This window comes from Bubalus bubalis, chromosome 3, assembly GCF_019923935.1.
Source record: "Bubalus bubalis isolate 160015118507 breed Murrah chromosome 3, NDDB_SH_1, whole genome shotgun sequence".
NCBI classification, from domain to species: domain Eukaryota; kingdom Metazoa; phylum Chordata; class Mammalia; order Artiodactyla; family Bovidae; genus Bubalus; species Bubalus bubalis.
Window position 1 is genome coordinate 55,352,928 of NC_059159.1, and position 26,489 is coordinate 55,379,416.

At 40.1% G+C, this 26,489-nt stretch overlaps 1 protein-coding gene across 2 annotated transcripts in view; it reads right to left on the reverse strand.

The window, feature by feature from the left end:
• Positions 1 to 4,104: 4,104 nt before the first annotated feature.
• Positions 4,105 to 26,489, reverse strand: part of DGKE (diacylglycerol kinase epsilon) — a 29,628-nt gene continuing 7,243 nt past the window's right edge. For both annotated transcript variants that reach the window (XM_044939645.1, XM_006076222.3), the window contains exons 3-12: positions 24,791 to 24,950; positions 23,097 to 23,216; positions 20,082 to 20,225; positions 19,685 to 19,842; positions 19,253 to 19,304; positions 14,996 to 15,109; positions 13,899 to 13,970; positions 10,090 to 10,217; positions 9,754 to 9,865; positions 4,105 to 9,382 (exon numbers count right to left, since the gene is read on the reverse strand). In XM_044939645.1, coding sequence (XP_044795580.1) covers positions 9,203 to 9,382; positions 9,754 to 9,865; positions 10,090 to 10,217; positions 13,899 to 13,970; positions 14,996 to 15,109; positions 19,253 to 19,304; positions 19,685 to 19,842; positions 20,082 to 20,225; positions 23,097 to 23,216; positions 24,791 to 24,950 — 1,240 coding nt within the window. In that variant the 3' untranslated portion in view covers positions 4,105 to 9,202. The remainder of the gene's footprint in view (positions 9,383 to 9,753; positions 9,866 to 10,089; positions 10,218 to 13,898; positions 13,971 to 14,995; positions 15,110 to 19,252; positions 19,305 to 19,684; positions 19,843 to 20,081; positions 20,226 to 23,096; positions 23,217 to 24,790; positions 24,951 to 26,489) is intronic.

The following is a 26,489-nucleotide window of genomic DNA, read 5'->3' on the forward strand; positions in this document are numbered from 1 at the left end:
TTTGGGGGCTCCAAAATCACTGCAGATGGTGGTTGCAGCCATGAAATTAAAAGACGCTTACTCCTTGGAAGGAAAGCTATGACCAACCTAGACAGCATATTAAAAAGCAGAGACATTACTTTGCCAACAAAGGTCTGTCTAGTCAAGGCTATGGTTTTTCCAGTGGTCATGTATGGATGTGAGAGTTGGACTGTGAAGAAGGCTGAGTGCTGAAGAATTGATGCTCTTGAACTGTGGTGTTGGAGAAGACTCTTGAGAGTCCCTTAGACTGCAAGGAGATCCAACCGGTCCATCCTAAAGGAGATCGGTCCTGGATGTTCATTGGAAGGACTGATGCTGAAGCTGAAACTCCAATACTTTGGCCACCTCATGTGAAGAGTTGACCCATTGGAAAAGATTCTGATGCTGGGAGGGATTGAGGGCAGGAGGAGAAGGGGACAACAGAGGATGAGATGGCTGGATGGCATCACTGACTCGATGGACATGAGTTTGAGTAAATTCTGGGAGTTGGTGATGGATAGGGAGGCCTGGCATGCTGCAATTCATGGGGTCACAAAGAGTTGGACATGACTGAGCTACTGAACTGATTGACTGACTGATGGCTGGGGCTTCCCAGGCGGTACAGCGGTAACGAATCCACTGGCCAAGGCAGGAGACGCAACAGACATGGGTTCAATCTCTGTGTTGGGAAGATCCCTTATAGTAGGAAATGGCAACCCACTCCAGTATTCTTGTCTGGGAAATTCCATGGACAGAGGAGCCTGGTGGGCTACAGTCCAGGGGGTCTCAAAGAGTCAGACATGACTGAGTACACACTCACCAACATGGTAATCCCAGTTTTGAGCTCATAGGGTCAGACACTTTTCTGCCCAATTCGAAGGAAGAGTTAGTGATGTAAGCCTGATGTCTCCTCAAAGAAGGTGGTCTTTCCCCCTCCCCTAATTTCCTTTGATTATAAAATTGTAGCCCACTTAATCCTTGGGGTAGAGCTCTGTCACCTGCCCACTTGATCTCTTTGAAACTGTTAGTCTTTGAAAACCTGAAAGGGTTAGTCTTTGTGACCCCATGGACTGTAGCCTGCCAGGCTCCTCTGTCCATGGAATTCTCCAGGCAAAAATACTGGAGTGGGTAGCCATTCCCTTCTCCAGGGGATTTTCCTGACCTGGAGACTGAATGCAGGTTTCCTGCATTGCAGGCAGATCCTTTTCTGTCTGAGCCACCATGGAAGCCCTACTTCTTGCCTGTCACTTTGCCTCTTGCTGAATTCCTACTGCTCTGAGACACAAAAAACCTGGGCCTCAGTAAGTCCAGACACCAAGTCAGTCAGTTCAGTTGCTCAGTCATGTCCAACTCTTTTCGACCCCATGGACCGCAGCACACCAGGCTTCCCTGTCCATCACCAACTCCCAGAGCTTGCTCAAACTCACGTCCATTGAGTCGGTGATGCCATCCAACCGTCTCATCCTCTGTTGTCCCCTTCTCCTCCTGCCCTCAATCTTTCCCAGCATCAGAATCTTTTCCAATGAGTCAGTTCTTTGCATCAGATGGCCAAAGTATGGGCGCTTCAGCATCCAAGGGACTCTCAAGAGTCTTCTCCAACACCACAGTTCAAAAGCATCAATTCTTCGGCGCTCAGTTTTCTTTATAGTCCAACTCTCACATCCATACATGACTATTGGAAAAACTATAGCTTTGACTAGATGGACCTTTGTTGGTAAAGTAATGTCTCTGCTTTTGAATATGCTATCTAGGTTGGTCATAGCTTTTCTTTCAAGGAGCAAGCATCTTTTAATTTTATGGCTACAATCACCATCTGCAGTGCTTTTGGAGCCCCCCAAAATAAAGTCTCTCACTATTTCCATTGTTCTCCATCTATTTGTCATGAAGTGATGGGACTGGATGCCAAGATCTTTGTTTTTTGAATGTTGAGTTTTAAGTCATCTTTTTCCGCTCTCCTCTTCTACTTCAAGAGGGTTTGTAGTTCCTTTTTGCTTTCTGCCACAAAGGTGGTGTCATCTGCCTATCAGAGGTTATTGATATTTCTCCTGGCAGGCTTGATTCCAGCTTGTGCTTCATCCAGTTTGGAATTTCACAAGATGTACTCTGCAAATAAGTTAAATAAGCAGGATGACAATATACAGCCCTGACGTACTCTTCCCAATTTGGAACCAGTCTGTTGTTCTATCACACCAGGTATGTGATTCTAATTAAAAGACTGTAGGGGACTTCCCTGGTGGTCCAGTGGTTAAGAATTTGCCATCCAATGTAGGGGCCTGTGGGTTTGAACCCTGGTTGCAGAACTGAGATCCTTGGGGCAACTAAGCCTGTGAGTACTAGGCCATGACTACTGAGCCTGAGAGGCACACCCAGAGAGTCCAGATATCACAACCAAGAGCCCTCATGCTGCAACTAAGACTGGACACAGCTGGAAAAAGAAAAGACCGTGGGTTCCAGGCCTGAGCAGAGTTTTGGCTGGGTCCCAATCCTGGCCACATGGGCTCAAGTCCAAATCCAAGGTGCACGGTTTCAGTCTGGACTTGGTGCTTTCTCTGCCATGGCCTGGATTCAATCCCTGGTTGTGAAACTGAGATCCTACAATTGTGTGATACAGCTGGAAGTTAATAAAAGAAGGTGAAAATGTAGAATTGTCAGGGGCTAGTTTCTTAATAGAGAGGCTTCCTTATGAACTTCTGTAAGTATAAAGGAACTCATGTTTAAAATCTTTGATCCAGAAAATGTGCATTATAATTGGCATAGTTAAGAAGGGCAATGAGCAATGAGTTTTATTTTCAAAAAATTGTAAAAATGGAATTTTTGTAAATATGGCCGCTTCAGCTGGACTGTAGACTCTCCTTCCTCTAATGAAATGAATACAAAATATTTGCCACAAAATGTCATGTGAAAGCCAGATCACAGTTGTTAAACCATAAAGCTTTATAAAAATTCAAATGGGGACTTCCCTGGTGGTCCAGTGGTTAAGACTTTATTTCTGGTGCAGGGGGCTCAGACTACATCCCTGGTCGGGGTGCAGGCAAAAAAAATAAAAATTCAAGTGGAAGGAAGTGCAAATTTCTGCCAGGTGTGATACTTTCACTTTTCCCCCTAATATAATCTTCATATAAGTCAGTGGGAAAGAAAGAAAGGAAGTCGCTCAGTCGTGTCCGACTCTTTGCGACCCCATGGACTGTAGCCTACCTATCAGGCTCTTCCGTCCATGGGATTTTCCAGGCAAGAATACTGGAGTGGGTTGCCATTTCTTTCTCCAGGGGATCTTCCAGACCGAGGGATTGAACCAGGGTATCCCATATTGTAGGCAGACGCTTTACCATCTGAGCCACCAGGGAAGTCAAAGTCAGTGGGAGGCTACAGGTAATTAGTTGCCAACTCATATTTTATAATTTTTTTAACTTTTTATATTGTACTGAGATGTAGCCGATAAACAATGCTGTGATAGTTTCGGGTGAACAGCTGAGGAGGACTCAGTCATGCATATACTTGTATCTGTTCTCCCCGGAGCCTCCCTCCCACCCAGGCTGCCACATAACATTGAGCAGAGTTCTGTGTGCTACCCAATAGGTCCCTGGCCAACCCACTTTAAAATTACGGTTAATATTAAAAAAGCCCACGTTTCTACCTTTTCTAGAAAGATGCGTTCTGCTCCCCTGTGGTCAGTGCTCTAGTTTGAACAGTCCCACCACCCTCTCCTTCATTACCTGCCTCTTTCCTCTAAGCAGCTGAATCTGCAACCTCTATGTTGGCCTATCTCCCACTTTCACAGCGGGACTCAGGCAGAACAAGTAACTTGCCTAGTGTTTAACAGTGGCAGAGGCTGAGTTTTCAACCTAGATACTGCAAATAAATTCTCTACTACTTCCACTGTATCAGCTGAAAACGAGACGAATTCACCTTATTTGACTTCCTTTACTGCTCTACTGTGCCCTGAGTCAGTCCTTAAGTATGTATCTTTTTATCCATTCGGGCGGCTCTGACCCTGAACTTGTCACACACTGTAACCTCTGCCCTGCTGTACAAGTGCCATCTTCTGTGAAACTAACTCAAACTTGTTTTTTCTCATTGTTGTATCAAAAAAACAACACAGAATCATACTTTTCAAATGCTGTGCTTTACATTTTATTAAAAAACAAGCAAACATCTTCAACATCAAATGCTTTAATTCATGTTTCTCTGTCAAGCATTGACCACATTATAGACCCAACACAACGAAAGCAATTAACACAGGGTAATTCGTGGTAGGGACATAGTACGGAGGCCAAGGGGGCAGAAAGTGCACAGGACCAGCTGGCTGCTTGAGCTGCTCGTCCTTGACACTGTGGGTTCACAAGAGCCAGTTCAGTCAGTTCACCTGCAAGTAATCACGGCCAAGGATCTGGCTGCTCTAAACTTGCTTAACACAGAATTAAAATCAGAGTTTGTTTACTGTTGGGCTCATTCAAGTTGATCAAATTGGAGAGAGTGCTGGCAGAGCCCAGAACGGGAGTACTAAGAACAAGTGTTCTCATGAGCCATCGTCACCCAATTACACAAAGTGCCCTTCCTTATTGTAGGAGTTTGCTCAGTAGCCCAGGCTCCTCATCTGATCAGGAAGTCTCTTTGCCTGGACAACGTTAGAGCAACAAGGAAAGCAACCTAACTTGCCAGCTCTCTTCCCCGTTTTGGGTCAGTCATCAAAAAGCACCATGAGATGGCGACTTCCTGTAGTTTACCTTGTAAAGCGCGTTCTGCTTTGACATTTCCCTTTAGCGGTGAAGTGGCTTGGGGGACGTTTGCAGAGACTGAGGAAGTGTCCTAGGTCTACCATCAGCAGTACACTTAAATTTATAGCCTTTAGGTGACAATTTCTGCCGACATTTCTGTAGATGACTAACCTCAATCATTAACATTTGTGAACGTCCCCATTAGAGGGTGACAGTTTTTGAGTCTTCTCCGGAACCTTAGCATATACCTTTATGAAACCTGTGAGCCTCGTGCACTGACTGCGCTGTCAGGGCCATGAGGGTAAAAGTGTGTGTATTTACAAAACTAAAACGAATTAAATACACAGCCATTTCTATACTTGACTAAAAGTAGAAGTACGAGGAACAGAGGCTAAATCAGTGCTTTACTATTCAACAAAATGCCTTCAAAATGTGAGAAGTAGCCAAGTGGCCATATTCCAAGCAGCAACCGAGACATCCAAAATACTCTTTTTAATGTAAAAATCAGTAGAAAATTAACCAGGTGACAGAGTCGTTATAATGGCTTCCAAACTCTTTGAAAGAAAATAGTGGAATTTTTTTTTTTGAAAAAAAAGGAAGTGCTTTGTCTACTGAAATCTGATCTGAAGCAGCACCGCGGCATGGGGAGAAAGCAGGGGCCCTCCAGGGGTCCATTCCACCAGCCCCAAAGCACCGCCTGTCCTCCAAGACTCCACGGATCACAGCCCCACACCCACACAGCTCCACAGGAAAACCTGGGGCTACCAACTTTTATGTAATACAGCTTATCAGTTTGGATAGGATATGACAAGTTTTTCAGAGTTCCTTTAAAGGAAAAACAATTTAAGAGTATCTAATTAATTCAAATTTTCGGCATGGTATCTATTGGGCAAAAGCCCTGGGTGAACACAGGAGGTACAGATGAGTAACTTTAACGTTTCAGTTGCATCAGAAGCACCAGAGGTGCAGACGTCCCATATCTCAAGATACCCTGCTTCCTGAAGTCAAGGGCTGGTTCCTGGGCTGAGGCAGCCACACTGTCAACCAGCTCCCACGGTGATTCTGATACTACAGACAGCCTGCAGAGCATATTCTGAGAAACAGGAGACAAGCCTCCAAGGGAAAATCTGAGAAAGGCAGGGATATACTTTTAAAAGGCAAAACCCAAACAACCTCTTCTGTCTTGTTGCTGAGAACAGACCTTCATTCAGATTGAGATAGAGTAACAACACTATTTTTTCTTTTTAAATTTCTAGAAATTTTTAATAAATCTACCTCTACCTACATTCCTATCCCAAATTAGGTAGAATTTTTTTTAAAAAGTCTGAATATAAAGTGCTGGTTCTTGTTTCAGTATTATCGGCTTGATGGAAAACCACATAAAATTATCACCTGTTCTATTGACCTTTTCAGCTGAACAAGTACAAATTACGTATTCGGATCCACATGTATATGTAAATTAATATCATCTTTAAATTTTTTGGTCAGTGCAAATTTAAAATTCCATAATATACATTAAGTACAATTTTACTTTATATTACAAATGCACACTATTTTTCTTTTGACATGCTGGTAGTATTCATTTTTACAGCAAAAAGGACTGTTAACACTTTCTGAGTCACAGTATATTTTCCAGCTCTAGGTAGGCAAACATATTTCAAAAAGCAAATACTACACGTTTTTGACACATCCTAAAAAAATAAAAATAAATAATTTTGACTATAAAATTTCATAACGTTAGCTACAATAAGGGTTCACAGCTAATAGTTGCAGAAAACCTAAAACACCTTTAAGATCATGTAATCTTACCATTTGACAACTTGTATGTTACAACACAAGTCAGTTTGATTTCCATTAAACAAAAAAAAGCACTGAAAATTCTCATCATCTACTTATGGGATCCCTAAGAAACTGCCAGGGATTCAGTATTTAACCTACTAAGATTGCAAGGAGCTAGGAATTGTATTAGAATAAAAGGAGAAATCTGAAAACAGACATGAATACAAGCTTTACTTCACATATTTCTTCCTGAGAATTTAGAAGTTACTATTTTTAAATCAGAATAGTTTGAAATGGAACAGAAAAATTCTATGGCAAATCATTTTTTGTAAAGTGTGGACTCTCTGGTAATGTCAACAATTGCTACCCTAATATATAACTTGCAAACATGAGTCTTATAAATTGTATTTATTTAAAACAAGGTACATGCCTATACATTTATTTGAAATGCTGGGTAAATGTGCCTAAAAAGTTAGAGAATTTTTCTAAAATATGTTATATGATATGATATTCTGAAGTAACTTTCATAAAAAAATTAAGTCTGAATGAGTGAATAAGGTTAACAGATAAACTTTGTGAAGGTCAAACTTCAGTGGATTATGAAAATGAAAGACCAGTTTGTTTTTAAGTAAATGAGGGTGTTTTATATGACTCTGTTCTAAATCCAATGTAACATTATAGCTAGAATACAGTTTTAAAAGTAAAAAAAAACTATATAGTTATTTTGATTATTTTAATTCTGAGACCCCCTATTAACTATTTACTTTGATTATTCTATAATTAGCACTATGAATTATAGATAAAATATAGCCTAAAGCAAAGTGAATCTAACAGTATATTTGTAAAATGTGGTATCGGTAACAATTTTGATCACAAATTAAAGAATGAAGCTCATTATACTCAAAACATGATCAGCCCAGGAAAGAAAATCTGCAGACTCTCCCAACCACCACCACAGGTAGCTACTGTGAATGGTGTGTGAGTAAGGTGAAAACAGATCTTCTCACAAAATCTTACAATACTAGAATTTAGCTGCTCACATTGAGATCTGGGAAGAGATTAATTTAAGCAAAATAAAAGCATTCTAATGTAACTGACTACTACTGTATACATTTCTTAGTTGTTCCTTCAAAACATGGCCTGGGCCTGAAGGTGACTGAAATTTAAGCTTCTGGCAACTCATAATAGACGACAGATTCATCCACAGATCTTTAAAGGGAGCTAATGGTGTTGGTGAAAGATACATTCTAGTTCTTCAGAGATTAATGGCATAAAAGACCACCAAATCCACAAATGGAACATCTGTCCTAAAAATACCTGGCTGGGGGCCCCCTGGGGCAGCCTCCGCTGTGGAACCTGAGGGAGCAGGCTGGGGAGCAGCAGAGGAGCACCCTCGGAATATTTCTGAAGAATGAGAATATCCAGATAATATATCTATCAGAAGAATTATGGGTTTTAATTATTAGGCTACATTTCTATCTGTGAGTAGCAGAATTTATGATCAATTTAACTTATTAAATAAAGCAACATATTGTAAACACTAAACACAGGTATACCACAGTGAAGAAAATAAATAAGTAAAAAAAATATATCTCTCATTTTAAAATAAATATGATATAAACATTTTAGCAGAGGATTCTATATCCATTTCCCCAAGGGAAAATCCTGTTAAGTACTTTCAAAATACTGTAAGACCACCAATTTTTTAAAATGTATCCATCAATACTGAACTTGTTTTGAGCAATTAACCTGACTGGTAAATCTTCCTTAGTATATATTTTTTGAATTGTTGACACTGTCTTTTAATCAAAAGAGAATTTGGTGAACAGTCTGATTTGAAACTTGTAACTTTTTTTTTTGACTGCCACTCCGCACGATCTTAGTTCCCTGACAGGGGATTGAACCCCATACCCTCTGCAGTGGAAGCATAGAGTCTTAACCACTAGAATGCCAGGGAAGTCCTGAAACTTGTAACTTGCAATGCAAAGTGCTCTGAATGTTGATTTTTACAACTCGCCTAGGTGGTCCCCTTTAGGCTAAACTGGAGTATAACAAGATGGCAGATTTCAGCTCAACTCGGTCACTAACAGAGTTAACCAAACAACAGTAGGAGACTGAAAGTGTCCTTAAAATAAAATTTAAAACAAAAAATCTGAGTGTTGCCTTCCTTTTACATTTCTCCTTTTAGGGTTTCCTGGAAATAGATATTTATGTGTCCACTTGGTGCTGGGCTGCAAGAAGTCTTAAGAGGCATGCTGCAGGAGGATGCCCAGCAGGACACCAACCATCTCCTTTCAAAAAAGCACGTCATTTTTAAATGTTACAGGGTCATCACACTCAACATTAAAATGGCAATGATTTTCCACCCACACCTTGCTGGATATACGTGTCCAATCCACTGTGTTGTTCAAGAGTAAGGACTGGGAGGGAGCACACAGGTCAGCGAGCCTACCCGCAGACACAGAGCCTTTGTGGAGCGTTCTGTGACTTTCTGCTAGTGCTGTACGGTCAAAGTGTTTGCTGCAAAAAGAGCAGGCATTTGTAAACAACCCGAGGTCTGGCTGTTTTTGGAATGCTATTTACATAAATGCATACCCACTCTACTATTGATGAAGTGAAGACTAAGCTAGTTGACAGCTCTTTTTTGGATGAATGGGCATCTAGTTGTTTGCGAGGACTCGACACTAAGTCCTCACGCCCTCCTCCATCTACTCCGTTTCCTTTGTGTCCTCTTGACCTGAAGCACTGGAGGCGTCGTCGTCCGTTTGCTCTCCGGAGAAGCACAGCATGAGCGCGCGTGTCTTGTGGGTTATGGTGACAGCGCAGGGCCCCTGGGCCCACGGCTCCCCGTCCACCTGCACTGGCGTCATCGGGCACTTCAAGATCAGCTAGAATCACGGCAATGAGAAAGCGGTTAGTCCCCAGAAAGCTCAGACAAACCTTCCTTAGTAACATCTTGAGTCCTTGAACCCTTCTTAGGGACATTTCTTAGCATTGCACTCTTAGAAAATTAATCTGAATATATTTTATTCTTCAATTGTTTAAGGGATTCTTTTTCATTGGACACTTCACTTCTTCAACTGGACTGAGGGCCACATTTCCTGTCTTTCCCCATCCTACTCAGCCTGGGTACAGGATGACCGATAGCATGGGTTGTAAACCGCATGTTGGTTTAGGGAAGGCTATAGTATATTATCTTCTAAACCTCAATGGCTTAGAAATGGGACAAATCAGTCCATTGTAGCAATATTTCACCTACTCGCACTGTATGTGCTTGTCCTATTCGAAAAGGATTCGCCAGTTTCACTTGAATCTGAGCACAGTGGAAAGACCCATATACTCCGACGACTTCCAATAAACCATCATCATGCCTAAAATTGGACAAAGGAAACATGGATTATGTGATGCGGTAAAATAAAACCAGCCACAATAGGACAATTACTTTTCAGCATAGGTGGACCATCAGCTTATTAACTATTGACATTAATGAGGTATACAAAAAAGAAAATCTGTGGTAAAAATGTTAAAAGTCTACGAAGAACAGACTGCTTTAAAGAAACCAGCGACATAAAAAACCAGTTGCAAATGTACTTACCTGGCTAGAGGGTAAGTCTCGTCTCCCATCCCTTCCCACAGTCTGCAGCCACCACCCCAGTAGCCGATATTCAGAACGATAATGCCTTCCAAATTCGGCAGTTCTACTCGCTCACCATCCAGCTCTAGCTTTAAAGAAATACAAGGAGTAAGTTACTTTAGGGCACACTACTTTCAGACACAGCCACTCAGAATCATATCCACTTTCACATACATGTGAGAGCTGGTTGGAAGACTGCTTCCTACCCAGGTAATCTAGCCTTTCTCATCTGTTCAATGTTTGTCGTAATAAAGGAATCATAACGGTGAATTTTTTTAAATCAAAGACATCCTTTTTCTTACATCCCATTAGTTTTTCAGGCTTTATCTAACTTGCTGTTTTAACAGCATCTCACACTGCCAACCCCTTCCTCTTTCCCTGAAGTATTCTCTTCCTTTGCTTTCTGGGAACCAGACTACTTCTCTGGGCGTCCCTCTGCCACTGCTGAGAGCTCCACTCCCAGCCTCACACCGAAGGCATTTCACACAGCCATGGACTGGGCTCCCTTCTCTTCTCTACACACTCTGGATTGAAAGCTGAGCCACTTCTGTCTTGCTAATTGCCATCTCTGTGCTGACAGCTCTATTTTTTGTTGGTGCAGGAACGTGAACTGGGCTAGATCTGTATATCCAACTGCCCACAAAACACTTCCCACTGACTGTGGCTCCTAAAACTCTCATGCACAAAGCTGAGTCAAGCATCTTCTCTGCCATCTTCTTTCCCAGGGAAGGTTAGCACCAGCTGTCCTCACCCCCTAACTAGAAACCTGGAAATTATCTTTGACCTCTGTCTCTTCACCTTCCATACCAATTAAGCACTAAAAACCACCGATGCTACTTCTAAGTCTCCGTCCTTGCCGTCATTCCTGACCACCCCTAGTCCAGCAGCCACCGTTTCTGCAGCTCTGCTCTCCTCTTATTCACCTCTCAAAGGCCGCTTACACTGACACTTACCCCGATTACGTCCCTTCAGTGGCTGGACTCGGTGCTCACGATGAGCCAAGTGCCTTTATAACAAGGCACCAGCTTCTCTGTGACCTCGGCCTCTGCCTAGTTCTCCAGCATCAGCTCTCGCCACTGTCTCTCCTGCAGGTTACGCTCCAGCCTGAACACACTCAAATATGCTATGTTCTCTCCTGCCTCTGGGCCTTTGCCCATGTTGTTCTTAGCCCAGAATAATATTTATCTCCTTCATTTAGCTAAGTTTTAATTTGTAGATTATAGTTTGTAACTTCTTCCAGAAAGACTTCCTCGTCAGTCACTTTCCCAAGACAGTTTCCAGTCTGTGGGTTATGTTCAGCTCAGTTCAGTTCAGTCACTCAGTCATGTCCAACTCTTTGCGAGCCCATGGACTGCACCACGCCAGGCTTCCCTGTCCATCACCAACTCCTGGAGCTTGATCAAACGCAAGTCCAATGTGTCGGTGATGCCATCCAACCATCTCATCCTCTGTTGTCCCCTTCTCCTCCTGCCCTCAATCTTTCCCAGCATCAGGGTCTTTTCCAATGAGTCAATTCTTCGCATCAAGTGGCCAAAGCATTGGAGTTTCAGCTTCAGCATCAGTCCTTCCAATAAATATTCAGGATTGATTTCCTTTAGGATGGACTGGTTGGATCTCCTTGCTGTCCAAGGGACTTTCAAGAGTCTTCTCCAACACCACAGTTCAAAAGCATCAATTCTTCAGTGCTCAGCTTTCTTTATAGTCCAACATCCATACATGACTACTGGAAAAACCACAGCTTTGACTAGATGGACCTTTGTTGGCAAAGTTAATGTCTCTGCTTTTTAGTATGTGGTCTAGGTTGGTCATCGCTTTTCTTCCAAGGAGCAAGCATCTTTTAATTTCATGGCTGTGGTCACCATCTGCAGTGATTTTGAAGCCCCCCAAAATAAAGTCTCTGTTTCCACTGTTTCTCCATCTATTTGCCATGAAGTGATGGAACAGGATGCTATAATCTTAGTTTTCTGAATGTTGAGTTTTAAGCCAACTTTTTCACTCTCCTCCTTCACTTTTGTCAAGAGGCTCTTTAGTAGTTCTTCGCTTTCTGCCATAAGTCTGACGTTATTGATATTTCTCCCAGGAATCTTGATTCCAGCTTGTGCTTCATCCAGTTTGGCATTTTGCATGATGTGTTCTGCATATAAGGTAAATAAACAGGGTGACAATATACAGCCTTATGTACTCCTTTCCCAATTTGGAATCAGTCTGTTGTTCCATGTCCAGCTCTAATTGTTGCTTTCTTGACCTGCATACGTATTTCTCAGGAGGCAGGTAAGGTGGTCTGGTATTCCCATCTCTTGAAGAATTTTCCACAGTTTGTTGTGATCCACACAGTTAAAGGCTTTGGCATAGTCAATAAAGCAGAAGTAGATGTTTTCCTGGAACTCTCTTGCTTTTTTATGATCCAATGGATGTTGGCAATTTGATCTCTGCTTCTTCTGCCTTTTCTAAATTCAGCCTGAACATCTGGAAGTTTACGGTTCACATACTGTTGAAGCCTGGCATGGAGAATGTTGAGCATTACTTTGCTAGCGTGTGAGATGAATGCAATTGTGTGGTAGTCTGAACATTCTTTGGCATTGCCTTTCTTTGGGATTGGTATGAAAACTGACCTTTTCCAGTCCTGTGGTCACTGCTGAGTTGTCCAAATTTGCTGGCATATTGACTGCAGCACTTTCACAGCATCATCTTTTAGGATGTCAAAAAGTTCAACTGGAATTCCATCACCTCCACTAATTTTGTTCACATTGTAAGGCCCACTTGACTTCACATCCCATGATGTCTGGCTCTAGATGAGTGATCACACCATTATGGTTATCTGGGTCTTTAAGATCTTTTTTGTACAGTTCTTCTGTGTATGTAATTCCTGTAAGACTCCATATTTTCCTTATATTATTTCTTATGCCATATTACAATGTGGTTTAAATGTCTTTCTTCTCTCCAGACTGCAGACTTAGTGACAGTGAGAGGTTTGTCACTGTATGTCTAGTACCTAACACTGTGCCTGGCATTGAATGGGTGGTTTCACAGGTGATTTTTGTATAAACAGACAATTAGACAAAAAAATGTGCTACCTCATACGCTTCACTCTACCCAAGTAAAGTCCAGGAAAAAGGAAATAGGATAAAGCAGAAGGGAACATTCTTCACGGCCAACCTCACCATTCCCCCTGTGCCGTGAGCTCAGAGTCTGTCTAACCAGAGCAGCAGCTTTCCGAGCTGAGTGTGCAGTGAGGCTCCTCCTTCTCCGCTCATTTTCCACTCTTTCCCTAAGCTGTTTATTGTTTGGCTCTTTCCTTACTTTTTTTTGGCCATGCTGCACGGCACATAACAAAGATACATCACAACCATAACAGGAATTGAACGTTGGGCTTCATCTTCCTCTGAGAGTCCATGACCCAGGCACTGTTGTCACAGAGCGTCACACTGGTCATCACGCATGAACAGACGCTGTTCAGTATAAGGGTTAAACAGACTCTGGAGTTACATAAACCTGGGTTTAAATGCTGGTTACCTGTATCCTTGGGCACTCTGTGAACCTGGGCAAGTTATTTAATTTCAAACAGCTTCATGAGTGATGGGAATATAGTAGTATCTACCTTACAGGCTGTGGTGAAAATTTAGTGGGAAAATGTGTATAAAGCACTTAGAAGTGTCTGGTACACAATAAATACTCCATATGTGTTATGGAAATATGTTAATAGAAAATTCAGCATTTTTGTTTAAAAAAAGTTCATAGTCCAGAGACCACCTGAAAGTTTAAAAGCTTACCTCAACTTTTTTATTCAAATCTTTACATTCTTGCACTAAACAATCTTTGGTTCCATAAAATAAGTAAACAGCCTATGAGAAATGGACAGAAAATATGATATTAAAGCAATCTAACAAGCCCTGTAAGCTAGAAAAAGACACTGAACCAAAGCTCCCTGATGTGACGACTGAGTCATGTATCCACAGAGTGGACTAGAGACTGATGGGAGAAGGCACCATTATTACTACAGAGTTCAGCCCATTTTTTTAGGGGAATGTAGGATTAAGTGGTTTGTGCTTAAATGGTGTTTTCTCCCAGTTTATCCAAAAAGCTACACTTTATAAAGAAAATTTTGCCTTTTCCTAGTACTTAACATTACTTAATGAAAGTAATGCAGGCAAATCTAGCAAACATTTTATAATCACTTTTGAATATAGAAAGGTTGATGGAAGCATTGAGATGCTAATTACCATACTGTATAAACAGCAATACTATTGTGTTGGTAACTATATTAATAAAAGGGAGCTATTTATAAATTTCAAATATTTGTAAAACAGAACCAGGAACAGATAATTGTAAAACAGAACCAGCATCTATTTTTCACATCCTGTTGCTCAATCACCAAAAGTCATTAAAAAAATTTCCAAGACAAATGTTCCACCAAAGGAATCAATTGTACTAAAAACCAGTTAAAACTGTGGTAAACAAACTGCTCCTTTTCTTACCTCATTTGCCTTTTAGAGTCTTTTCAGGCCTATGCAATCTATTTTTCCACTAATGGCTTCATCAAAAATTTATCTTGCCTAAATTTACTTCCAATTCTAGTTGCCATTTAAGTAAGATAAGCTATCATATATTCCATTTAGTAGGCATCTAAGCAAAATGTGCTCTAAAACATTGCAACTGTGAGTTAAAAAATTTTGTCATGGTTATAAAATACTTTAATAAAATACATTTAAGGATCTAATTCGACAGTCTTATACAAAATGGAGCAGGCAAATGTTTCCGTAAGTTAGTTCTATCTCAATCTAGTTGAAAGAGTGCTAGGTATGATTGAACTATTGATTTTTACTGTACCTTAGGTGATAAGCAGGAAATGTTATTTTATCCAACACACCTTATTAAGAATTCTGCTAGAAAACAGAGATGGGGCCTTCTCACGATGAGCGTGAAAATTGAGGGCCATGAGAGCATCAGGTCCAATAGAAAAATAGTTGTTCATTGTGAATTCCTGTGGAAAAGCGTAAACAACAGATTATGCTTCCATCCATGCCTGTGTCATTTATTAAACATATAAATCTTAGTCTTTATGTTCTTTATGAAAACTGAGTCATTTACTTTTTACATAAGCTATTTTATGCTATCCAGTGACATTTCCAGAGATAAAGCTTCAGTTTAAAGGCTGATTCTTTAAGACAAAATTTCACTTTCCATTTCTGGTTAATATGCTACATCTAAACAGCTCTACTCTACACCCAGGCTTTCAAATCCTGTGTTCTCAAATATTTGCTTGTTACTTCCAGCACTTCTCAGGTTCTCAGCTTTTTCAGTCTCCATTAGGCTATTGGTGCCTGCTCAGTTTATCTTACTTCCCAATCTAGCCTGGGTTCCTCAACCGAGCTGCACTTGGTCTTCTCCCTGAGCAACAGCTTGCATTTCTGACTTCTTGTTCAGTGGGTCACAGACTAAAGGTTGACATGCCCCGAATATTAATGCATTTTCTTCCTATTCAAACCTGAAACCCTATTTTTCTTATTTTGGTTAATGTCATTTTCACATATCCTGTCATAAAAACTAGAAATCTTGTAGTAAAGTTTTTTTTTCCCCCGCTTCCCCTAATAGCAATCAGTTGCCAAGTCTTGATCAATACTACTTCTAAAATGTCTCTGAACAGGGGAAGTGCTGAGTTATGGTCTGGAAATGCTGAGTCATAGTGAGGAAGGTGCTGTGTTATGGTGAGGAAGTAAGTAGTCCTCCTCCTAAGATTCCCTTTGTTTTGTCATAGTGCAGGTTTCTTACCTATTTTCACATTATCCCCAGTATTTTTCTTTTTATTTATTATTTTCTTTCTTGTTTTTATATATTATTAATTTTAAATTGGGGTTTAGCTGCTTTACAATGTTACATTAGTTTCCACTGTACAACCAAGTGAATCAGCTATGTGTATACACACGTCCCCTCGCTCTTGGACATCTCTCCCATGGCCACTCCCCCACCCCACCCATCTAGGTCACCACAGAGCACAAAACTGAGCTCCCTGTGTTATACAGAAGCTTCCCACTAGCTAGCGATTTTACACATGGTCGTGTGTATATATGTCGATGCTAATCTCTCGATTCATCCCACCCTCTCCTTCCCTTGTTGTGTCCCCAAGTCCATTCTCTATGTCTGTAGCTCTACTCCTGACTTGCAAATCAGGAATTGCAAGGTTCATCAGTACCATTTTTCTAGATTCTACATATATGCATTAATATACAATATTTGTTTTTCTCTCTCTGACTTACTTCACTATGTATGACAGACTCTAGGGCCATTCACATCTCTATAAATGACCCAATATAATTCCTTTTTATGGCTGAGTATAGAAAGAATGCCTGAAGAACTATGGATGGAGGTTCATAACATTGTACAGGAGGTGGTGATCAAAACCATCCCAAGAAGAAGAAATGCAAAAAGGTAAAATGGCATTTTTATCTCCTCTGAGGAGACCTTGCAAATAGCTGAAAAAATAAGAGAAGCGGAAGGCAAAGGAGAAAAGGAAAAATATACCCATCTGAATGCAGATTTCCAAAGAATAGTAAGGAGAGATAAGAAAGCTTTCCTCAGTGATTAATGCGAAGAAATAGAGGAAAACAATAGAATGAAAAAGACTAAAGATCTCTTCAAGAAAATTAAGAGATACCAAAGGAACATTTCATGCAAAGATGGGCACAATAAAGGACAGAAAAGGTATGGACCTAATAGAAGCAGAAGATATTAAGAAGAGGTGCCAAGAATACACAGAAGAACTATATAAAAAAGATCTTCATGACCCAGATAATCACGATGGTGTGATCACTCAACTAGAGCCAGACATCCTGGAATGTGAAGTCAAGTGGGCCTTAGAAAGCATCACTATGAACAAAGCTAGTGGAGGTGATGGAATTCCAGCTAAACTATTTCAAATCCTGAAAGATGATGCTGTGAAAGTGCTGCAGTAAATATGCCAGCAGATTTGGAAAACTCAGCAGTGGCCACAGGACTGGAAAAGGTTTGTTTTCATTCCAATCCCAAAGAAAGGCAATGCCAAAGAATGCTCAAACTACTGCACAATTGCACTCATCTCACATACTAGCAAAGTAATGCTTGAAATTCTCCAAGTGAGGCTTCAAGAGTACGTGAACCGTGAACTTCCAGATGTTCAGGCAGGATTTAGAAAAGGCAGAAGCAGCAGAGATCAAATTGCCAACATCCACTGGATCATAGAAAAAGCAAGAGAATTCCAGAAAAACATCTGCTTCATTGACTATACTAAAGCCTTTAACTGTGTGGATCACAATACACTGTGGAAAATTCTTCAAGAGATGGGAATACCAGACCATCTTATCTGCCTCCTGAGAAATCTCTATGCAGGTCAAGAAGCAACAGTTAGAACTGAACATGGAACAATAGACTGGTTCAAAATTTGGAAAGGTGTATGTCAAGGCTGTATATTGTCACCCTGTTTATTTAACTTATATGCAGAGTACATCATGCAAAATGCTGAACTGGATGAAGCAGAAGCTGGAATCAAGACTGAAGGGAGAAACATCAATAATCTCAGATATGCAGATGACGACATTCTAATGGCAGAAAGCGAAGAGGAACTACAGAGCCTCTTGATGAAGGTGAAGGAAGAGAGTGAAAAAGTTGGCTTAAAACTCAACATTCAGAAAAGTAAGATCACGGCATTCAGTCCCATCACTTCATGGCAAATAGATGGGGGAACATGGAAACAGTGACAGACTTTATTTTTGTGGTCTCCCAAATCACTGCAGATGGTGACTGCAGCCATGAAGTTCAAAGATGCTTGCTGCTTGGAAGAAAAGTGATGACCAACTTAGCGTATTAAAAAGCAGAGACATTACTTTGTTGACAAAGGTCAGTATAGTCAAAGCTATGTTTTTTTCAGTAGTCATGTATGGATGTGAGAGTTGGACTATAAAGAAAGCTGAGCACCAAAGAATTGATGCTTTTGAACTATGGTGTTGGAGAAGACTCTTGAGAGTCCCTTGGACTGCAAGGAGATCAAACCAGTCAATCGTAAAGGAAATCAGTCCTGAATATTCATTGGAAGGACTGATGTTGAAGCTGAAGCTCCAATACTTTGGCCACCTGATGCGAAGAGCTGACTCACTGGAAAAGACCCTGATGCTGGGGAAGATTGAAGGTAGGAGGAGAAGGGGATGACAGAGGATGAGATGGTTGGATGGCATCACCGACTCTACGGACATGAGTCTGAGTGAGCTCTGGGAGTTGGCGATGGACAGGGAAACGTGGTGTACTGCAGTCCATGGGGTCACAGAGCCAGACATGACTGAGGGACTGAACTGAAATAATGCTCCACTGTACACATCTACCACATCTTCTTTATCAATGCATCTGTCGCTGGACATTAGGTTGCTTTCATGTAAATAGTGCTGTAATGAACACTGGCATGTATCTTTTCTAATTATGATTTTCTGCAAGGAAGACAATACAGATGGCGAAGAGGCACATGAAAAGATGCTTAACATCAGTAAGTATTAGAGAAATGCAGACCAAAACTGTAATGAGGTATCATCTCCCACTAGTAAGAATGACCATCATCATAAAATCTACAAACAATAAATGCTGGAGAGGGTGTAGAGAAAAGGGAACCCTCTTGCACTGTTGGTAGGAATGTAAACTGATAGAGCCACTATGGAGAACAGTATGGAGGTTCCTTAAAAAACTAAAAATAGAACTACCATATGGTCCAGCAATCCCACTACTGGGCATATACTCTGAGAAAACCATAATCCAATGTATCTTTTTAAAACTATAGATCTGCTATCTCTGTGCTACCTCTGTATTATTTGCTATTTACTAACCATGATGTGCACCCTCCAGTCTATGTCCTTTACCTGGGGAGTCTTTTGTTTCTTTCTCTGTTGATCTAAATTGTATTTACATTTTAAGGACCAACTCCCATGTCACTTCCCCTGAAATCTTTCCCGCCTGATCTACCAGGGGAGAACCAGGCACACCTGCAGCCTGTTCCATAACCAGCTCCCCAGAGACGAGCACCTGTTGCTGTGTCCCACGGCAGTGCCACAATGGAAGCACCCCATCATGTCTGTTGAAACCACTAGCAACTGCAGGCCTAAAAACATACCTTGGGTTTTCTTAAGTTGTAGTATCCTTTATTTGTTACTTGAACTTTCCATCTAAAAAACAAAAGTTTAAAAAAAATCAGTAATTACTAACAAATTAATTGTCAGTTAATTATAATTATTACCAATCAACTCTGGATGTCTGGTAGATAAGGTTCTTCTATTAAAATAGCTTTTGGGAAATGAATACATTTAAATGACTATGTAAATCTTGAGAGGAGTACTCAGCCTAACTTGTTACCTAACTTATGATTTACATAACAACACAATATACAGCAACAAAATAAAACACCAGTGTCCACACATAAGTACAACTGACATAGTCTCTTACATTTAAACTACATTTAAATTTATAACTACACAAGTCTTCATTTATAATTCAAGGAATATTCCCAAAGCTCAAGAAATCACTTTTGAGGGTAAGTATAACTTACCTATCTAGTTTAACTCCATCTGCTTCCATCACGTTTCTTAAGACTTGTGCAACTGGGATTTCTCCCGCATAACCTGTACCCCACCCCAAGGTATTGGATAGATCATTGCCTGTTCCCAGAGGCAAGACTGCAACTTGTGGAATGTACTTCTCTTGTCCCTACAATATAGAAGATTATTTTAGATTTTTCTCTTCAGACTATTTGGAGGGTAATTAAATTTGGTAAAATTTAAAGCCCAAAGCAATAAAGATACAAATAATAACTACTCAATCACAATATTCAAGGTTGGCAAGGTCTTCTAATATTCACCTGCATAATAAAAAATATAACCACAAATGCTGTGTAACTTTCTTGGAAGTGCTTCTGTGAGAGGCAAGGAGATTTTAAGGATGGATACCTTAATCTTCATTTCGTCAAGGGCATCCAGGACCCAGCCGACAGTCCCATCCCCTCCACAGACAAGCACTCGAGCTGAGTCATAGGGAAGAAGAGTACAAAGTTGTAGGGCTTTGATGGGGGGAGTTTTAGTAACATCAAAAACCTATAATGTGAAAGAAAAGGAAAAAATTATTTTACCCAACACTGTCACCCCCCTGTGAGGATCATTTCCCTCTAGATGAGGACCCAGATGTGCTTCAGTAACAATGCTGGCATTTATCTTTATGCTGGGCAGTATACCAGACTATAGTCACTGTGGCTCACATCCTGAGTGAAGTGAGTGCAAGTCGCTCAGTCGTGTCCGACTCTTTGCGATCCCATGGACTATACAGTCCATGGAATTCTCCAGACCAGAATACTGGAGTGGGTAGCCTTTACCTTCTCCAGGGGATCTTCCCAACCCAGGGATCGAACCCAGGTCTCCCATATGGCAGGCAGATTCTTTACCAGGTGAGCCACCAGGGAAGCCCTAATTCTGCCCCTAAAAAGCACGAGCAAACAGCATTCTACTGGAAATGGAGACAAAGGAAGGTTAAATAACTTGCCCATGCTTCCTCTGATAATTAAGTGCTGACATAGAAATCTAATCCTGTATTCTATCCACTGTACAATACTGCCACCTTTATGTTCACATAAAACCAGGCTGTGCTAAGTTCACCTTTAACCAGTGCTTCCTATTCTATATGGGATTTAAAAAATTCATTACTAATGCAAGTTAGTACACATTTCTGTAAAAAAATTTTGCAATATGAGTAAAATGACATAAAGATGAAAGGATCCATAATACCTATAAGTCTATAAATGATCTAGGAAAACATTTCAAAAGATGAAAAAACTGTGTATAAAGATATTCAGTGCAGCATTATTTATAATCATACAACTGTAGAGACAAACTCGACCGCCATCAGCAGGAGACTATATAAATATGGATACATCCACTTGATGATTTCTTAGTCATCACATATATAATTATGAGGACTAGGCTGCAACACTGGAGAAGGCAAAGGCAACCCACTCTAGTAATCTTGCCTGGCAAATCCCATGGATAGGATTTAGTTGAAAAACTAAACAACCCATTGTGCAGCAATCATTCTTTCCAATTTGTAATTTTCTCTTTCAACATTACACAACTTAAGAAAATATAAAAATAATTTTAAAAGGAAAGAGAAAGGGAAGTTCCCTGAGAGTTCAATGGTTAGGACTTCGCATTTTCACTGCCATGGCCTGGGGTTCAATCCCTGGTTGTCTAGTTTTTCAAATCCCATGGAGGAGCCTGGTAGGCTGCAGTCCATGGGGATGCGAAGAGTTGGACACGACTGAGTGAATTCACTTTCACGCATTGGAGAAGGAAATGGCAACCCACTCCAGCATTCTTGCCTGGAGAATCCCAGTGACGGGGGAGCCTGGTGGGCTGCCGTCTCGGGGTTGCACATGAGTCGGACACGACTGACGCGACTTAGCAGCAGCAGTAGCAGCAGCAGGTTGCAACATGGGAGAATATACTTTTAGGTAAATGCAAACTTGCTACTGCTAAGTCACGTCAGTCGTGTGCGACCCCATAGACGGCAGCCCACCAGGCTCCCTGTCCCTGGGATTCTCCAGGCAAGAACACTGGAGTGGGTTGCCATTTCCTTCTCCAATACATGAAAGTGAAAAGGGAAAGTGAAGTCGCTCAGTCATGTCCGACTCTTCATGACCCCATGGACTGTAGCCCAGCAGGCTCCTCCATCCATGGGATTTTCCAGGCAAGAATACTAGAGTGGGGTGCCATTGCCTTCTCCGGTTACTTTTAAAGAAATGCCAATATATAAATGCATGCACAATTCATGGAAAGAACATGAACAAATGAAAACAACTGATGTATCTGTGTAGAGGTACTGCAGGTGATTTTCTCTTTTTATTTTTAAATTTTATTTATTTTGGCCTTGCTGTGAGGCTTGTGTGATCTTAGGTCCTCAACCAGGGATTGAACCCCAGGCCATGGCAGTGAAAATGCCAAGTCCTAACCATTGAACTCCCAGGGAACTTCCCTTTCTGTTTCCTTTTAAAATTATTTTTATATTTTCTTAAGTTGTGTAATGTTGAAAAGGAAAATTACAAATTGGAAAGAATGATTGCTGCACAATGGGTTGTTTAGTTTTTCAAAGTAGAAGCTGCTAGCATGTCATCTCAGTCTCAATGGCGTGAACCTTTTATTCTTTTAAAATTGAGGTATAACTCACATATAATGAAATTCACTGATTTAAAGTCAACAATTAAATGCGTTTGAGAAGCTTAGTGAGCTGTGCGTTATTCAGTTTAGAGCATTTTCGATGCCCCAGTAAGGCTTCCCATTAGTCACTGTCCATTAGACACTCCTCATTCCCAGCCCTAGTCTTAGGCAATTGCTGATTTACTCTCTGGCTCTATAGATTCACCCTTTCTGAACAGATCATATAAAAGGGATCATACAGTATTCATCCCCTGCATTGTGCTTCCTTCACTCAGCATGTTTTGAGGTTCATTTAATTTGTAGTATGTATGTACTAGCATTCCTTTTTATCACTGAATATTCCATTCATATGGGTACATCACATTTTGTTTTATCCAGCCACTGACTGATGGGCTTTTCACTTTTGGGCTATCATGAAAAATGCTGCTATGAAAATCTGCATAAAAGTATTTGTGGGATATATGTTTTCGTTTCTGTTGGGTAGATTCCTAGAAGAGCTATGTGGTATGGGAAATTTAAGTTTGAATTTTTAAGAGATTGTCCAAGTAGTTGCTAAAGTTGCTGTACCATTTACATCCCCACCATGAGAATCCCTCTTTCTCCACAAATTCAGATGGCTCAATACTATTTTCATAATTATTATTCTTCCCTATAACCAGGTGATTACTGGCTTAAAGCATTAACAACCATTACAATTTAGGAAAAATGTACAACTAAAAATGAAAAGATAACTACAGAAAGAAAGGTCTCCTCTTTGGTTACCTGGACGGGATTTAGGAGGATCCTGAATTCTCCCAGCAATCCTTCTCCCATGTTAGTTCCACTACGAGAGTTGGCCAGAATTATTAATGGAGTCCATTGCTTTCCAAGTTTAGAGGCTAGCTAAAAAAATTAATGTGCATTAAAAGATCTTAATATCTCAAAGACAGTGAGTAGTTTTTAATTTCTTATTAACAACAGTGCTATAAATCTGCTGAGAGAAAAATCAACTATCCCAGTCAGTACAATATAAAAATGAAAGAATTCTAAGAATGGAAAGAGATGAATTAATTTAATTTCTGCTTAATATATTAATATAAATTTCTTCTACATTATTCTAGATAAGTTATCCAGTATACACTTGGGTACTCATGTAAGAAGGAACTCACTTAACAAGGAATTTCACTGCTAAATCAAATTACTAGAAAGTTTTGACTTAAATTGAGTTAAAAAATCTATCTTTCAGTAACTTTCCACTTTTGATTCCTGAAGTAAGGAATAATCTCATTTGTTCTTCCATATAACTGTTGTGTTCAATAACTTGAAACATTATATCATTTATTGGTCTTGCCTCCCAAGCAACACATTTCAGCCCTTCATAGAAGGGACATTGATCTTCTCTGCTCTCTAAACCCTGACTGTGCTTTTCTGGCTGTACTCTAATTTTCAAGCTTTTTAATTTTTTTGAATGGTGTATTCAGAAATATATTCAAGAATCCAGATTTGCACAAAGCCCTAAATCAAATTAAATTCATGTTTCTCTAACCACTTCTTTCCTCTCCCCTTCTCCTTGTGGGTATAAATATTAATGAAGATGTTCCCTGGTTTTACTTAGTGATCCTCAGTCTCCTATGATGTCAGACTGAATTCAGAGACATAAGGGGTAGTGTATTTTTTTTAAAAAGTATCACAATAACATTAAACATAATGCTTTAAAATTTTAAAATGTCTATTTTGGACTTCCCTTGTGGGAATGTTCACTATTATTTGTGGCAGGATCTAATGTGCAACATAAATTCTTGTCTCCAGGTACCCTATATGAGGTTCCAAAGGAAAACATTCTTCAGAACAACGTGTGAGGGAAAATCTGTTTTCTTTTTACCGACAATAATGAGTCCCAAACCTGGCTGTTCATTAGTCATTGAAAACTTAAAACAAATACAGATTCCTGGGACTTATGGCTACCTGCTCCAGTATTCTTCCCTGGAAAATCCCACAGACAGAGGAGCCTGGAGGGCTCCTGGAGGGCTGGAGGGTAGTCCATGGAATCACAAAGAGCTAGACACCACTGAGCGACTAACACTTTCACTTTCACAATATGGTGGTGGTGGTTTAGTCGCTAAGTTGTCCAGGCCCCTGTGTCCATGGAATTTTCCAGGCAAGAATACTGGAGTGGGTTGCCATTTCCTTCTCCAGGGGATCTTCCTGACCCGGGAATCGAACCCAGGTCTCCTGCACTATAGGCAGATTCTTTACCAACTGAGCTACAAGGGAAGCCCAAAATATAACACATCCCAATTTCTCCTTAGACCTGAAGGAACTCAAGTGCCAAAGTTCCTGGCACATCTTTAGGAAGTGGGTAGGGTATCATGGCTTACCATAATGATTCTTTGCACACACACAGTTCTCAGTGTTTCACACTGACTTAAATAACTTTGTAGAAATCAATTATGTAAAGAAAAATAAACTCTGATTACCATTTCATAATCTGTTTTTTTGTCTTTACGCATATGATTAATGGAGGTTAAATAACTTGGTGGAATGATGAGGTTTTTGAATTCTCCAAAATCACACTTTTCATTCCTTAAGCTATTCTTCATACACTCATCATGTACTGTTTTCTGACACCAAACGCACCTGAGGCAAGGAAAAAAACAGATAATAATTAACTGGAGACCATAATCATACTAATCTGCAAACCAATCATTTTTGTCAAAAAAAAATTGTAATCTCATCACCAATGAAAAAATCTGGCAAATAAAAATTTATAATTGCTTTCTACACAGGCAAAATAGAGCAATAAACTTTGAATAAACTTGTTTAACAGTAGTTCTTAAAGTGTGGTCTGGGGAAGATCATTTCAGGGTGTCTCTGAGGTTGAAACCATTTTAATAGTAATACAAGATGTTATTTCACCTTCATTTCTATCAAAAGCATACAGTAGAATTTTCTGGAAGCTTTATGGTATGTGCCAAATCAACGGACTGAATGCAGAAAGAGATACAAGCCTCTAGCTGACTTCCACACCAAAGAAATGTACCAAAAATTTAAAACGATGTCACTTTCCTCTATTTTCACAAAATATTTTGTTACCAGTATTATTTTTAAAGTGAATATTTTAACCATTTCTCAGTTTTAATTTATAAGGCGGTAAATACCAGTAGATGTAATCCACATAAGCAAAGCTGGTCTAGAATATGGTTCTGTGTACTATGTATTTGGGCTTTGGCTGGAACAGGGTCATTAGGCCTAAAGGCCTGCAGCTTAAACACCCAACTGGCCCCAGTACTTGAAGAGTTCTTCAAGGTCCAGTCTGAAAACCTCCGGATTTATAACCATCTGTGACCACTTCAGCAAAGATAGCAAAACAGTCAATTTCTTATTGGCAGTTAATATGAAACAAATCTATACGTTTACATCTAAATTACAGGCAGAGACATTTATGTTCAAATTTGTCTCTGTGTTTAAATCATATGAAACGAGAATAGTGCTGGCCAAGGTCTTAGGTTTCTATTATTATTCTACTAAGTATTTAATCCACTCACGGATAAGGCAGATCTGACTGTACAGATAGAGCAGGCCAACAGAAAACAATAGCTGTAACTAAATAAAAAAAAAAAAAAGAGGATACAAACTCTTTCACCCCAAGGTCAACTCTCTTGGACTTCTATTTTAAGGCTGTTTTTTTCCGGTTGGATGTTCAGTTTTGTCAAGTAATTACTGCTATTGACTCAAGAATCCTAATTACTGCTCAAATTATCATTATCTGCCTGATCTGTTAGAGGGAAAATGTAAAATAACTTGCACCAGACTTTGTTAACACTTGCTTTCAACCTAAGCTTGAGAAATTACAATTGATTGCTTACGTAGCCAAAGTATTTTACCTCCACCTACTGTACTACTGTACACTTTAAACCAGTGTATTGTTATTGAAAATAATCTGAAAGGAAACCCCACTGAATTATTTCACAACGGTTTCCTCTGGGAAGAAAAGTGGGACTGAGGAATGAGAAGAACACTCACTTTTTACTCTATGTTCTTTTGTATTGTTTGAGTTTTAAACATCAGTATATATTCATAAACTACTTGAATAAATTTTTAAAAGTGTATTTTAGGTGATCTTAGCTTGAAAGTAAAAGTGTTAGTCGCTCAGTTGTGTCTGACACTTTGAGACCC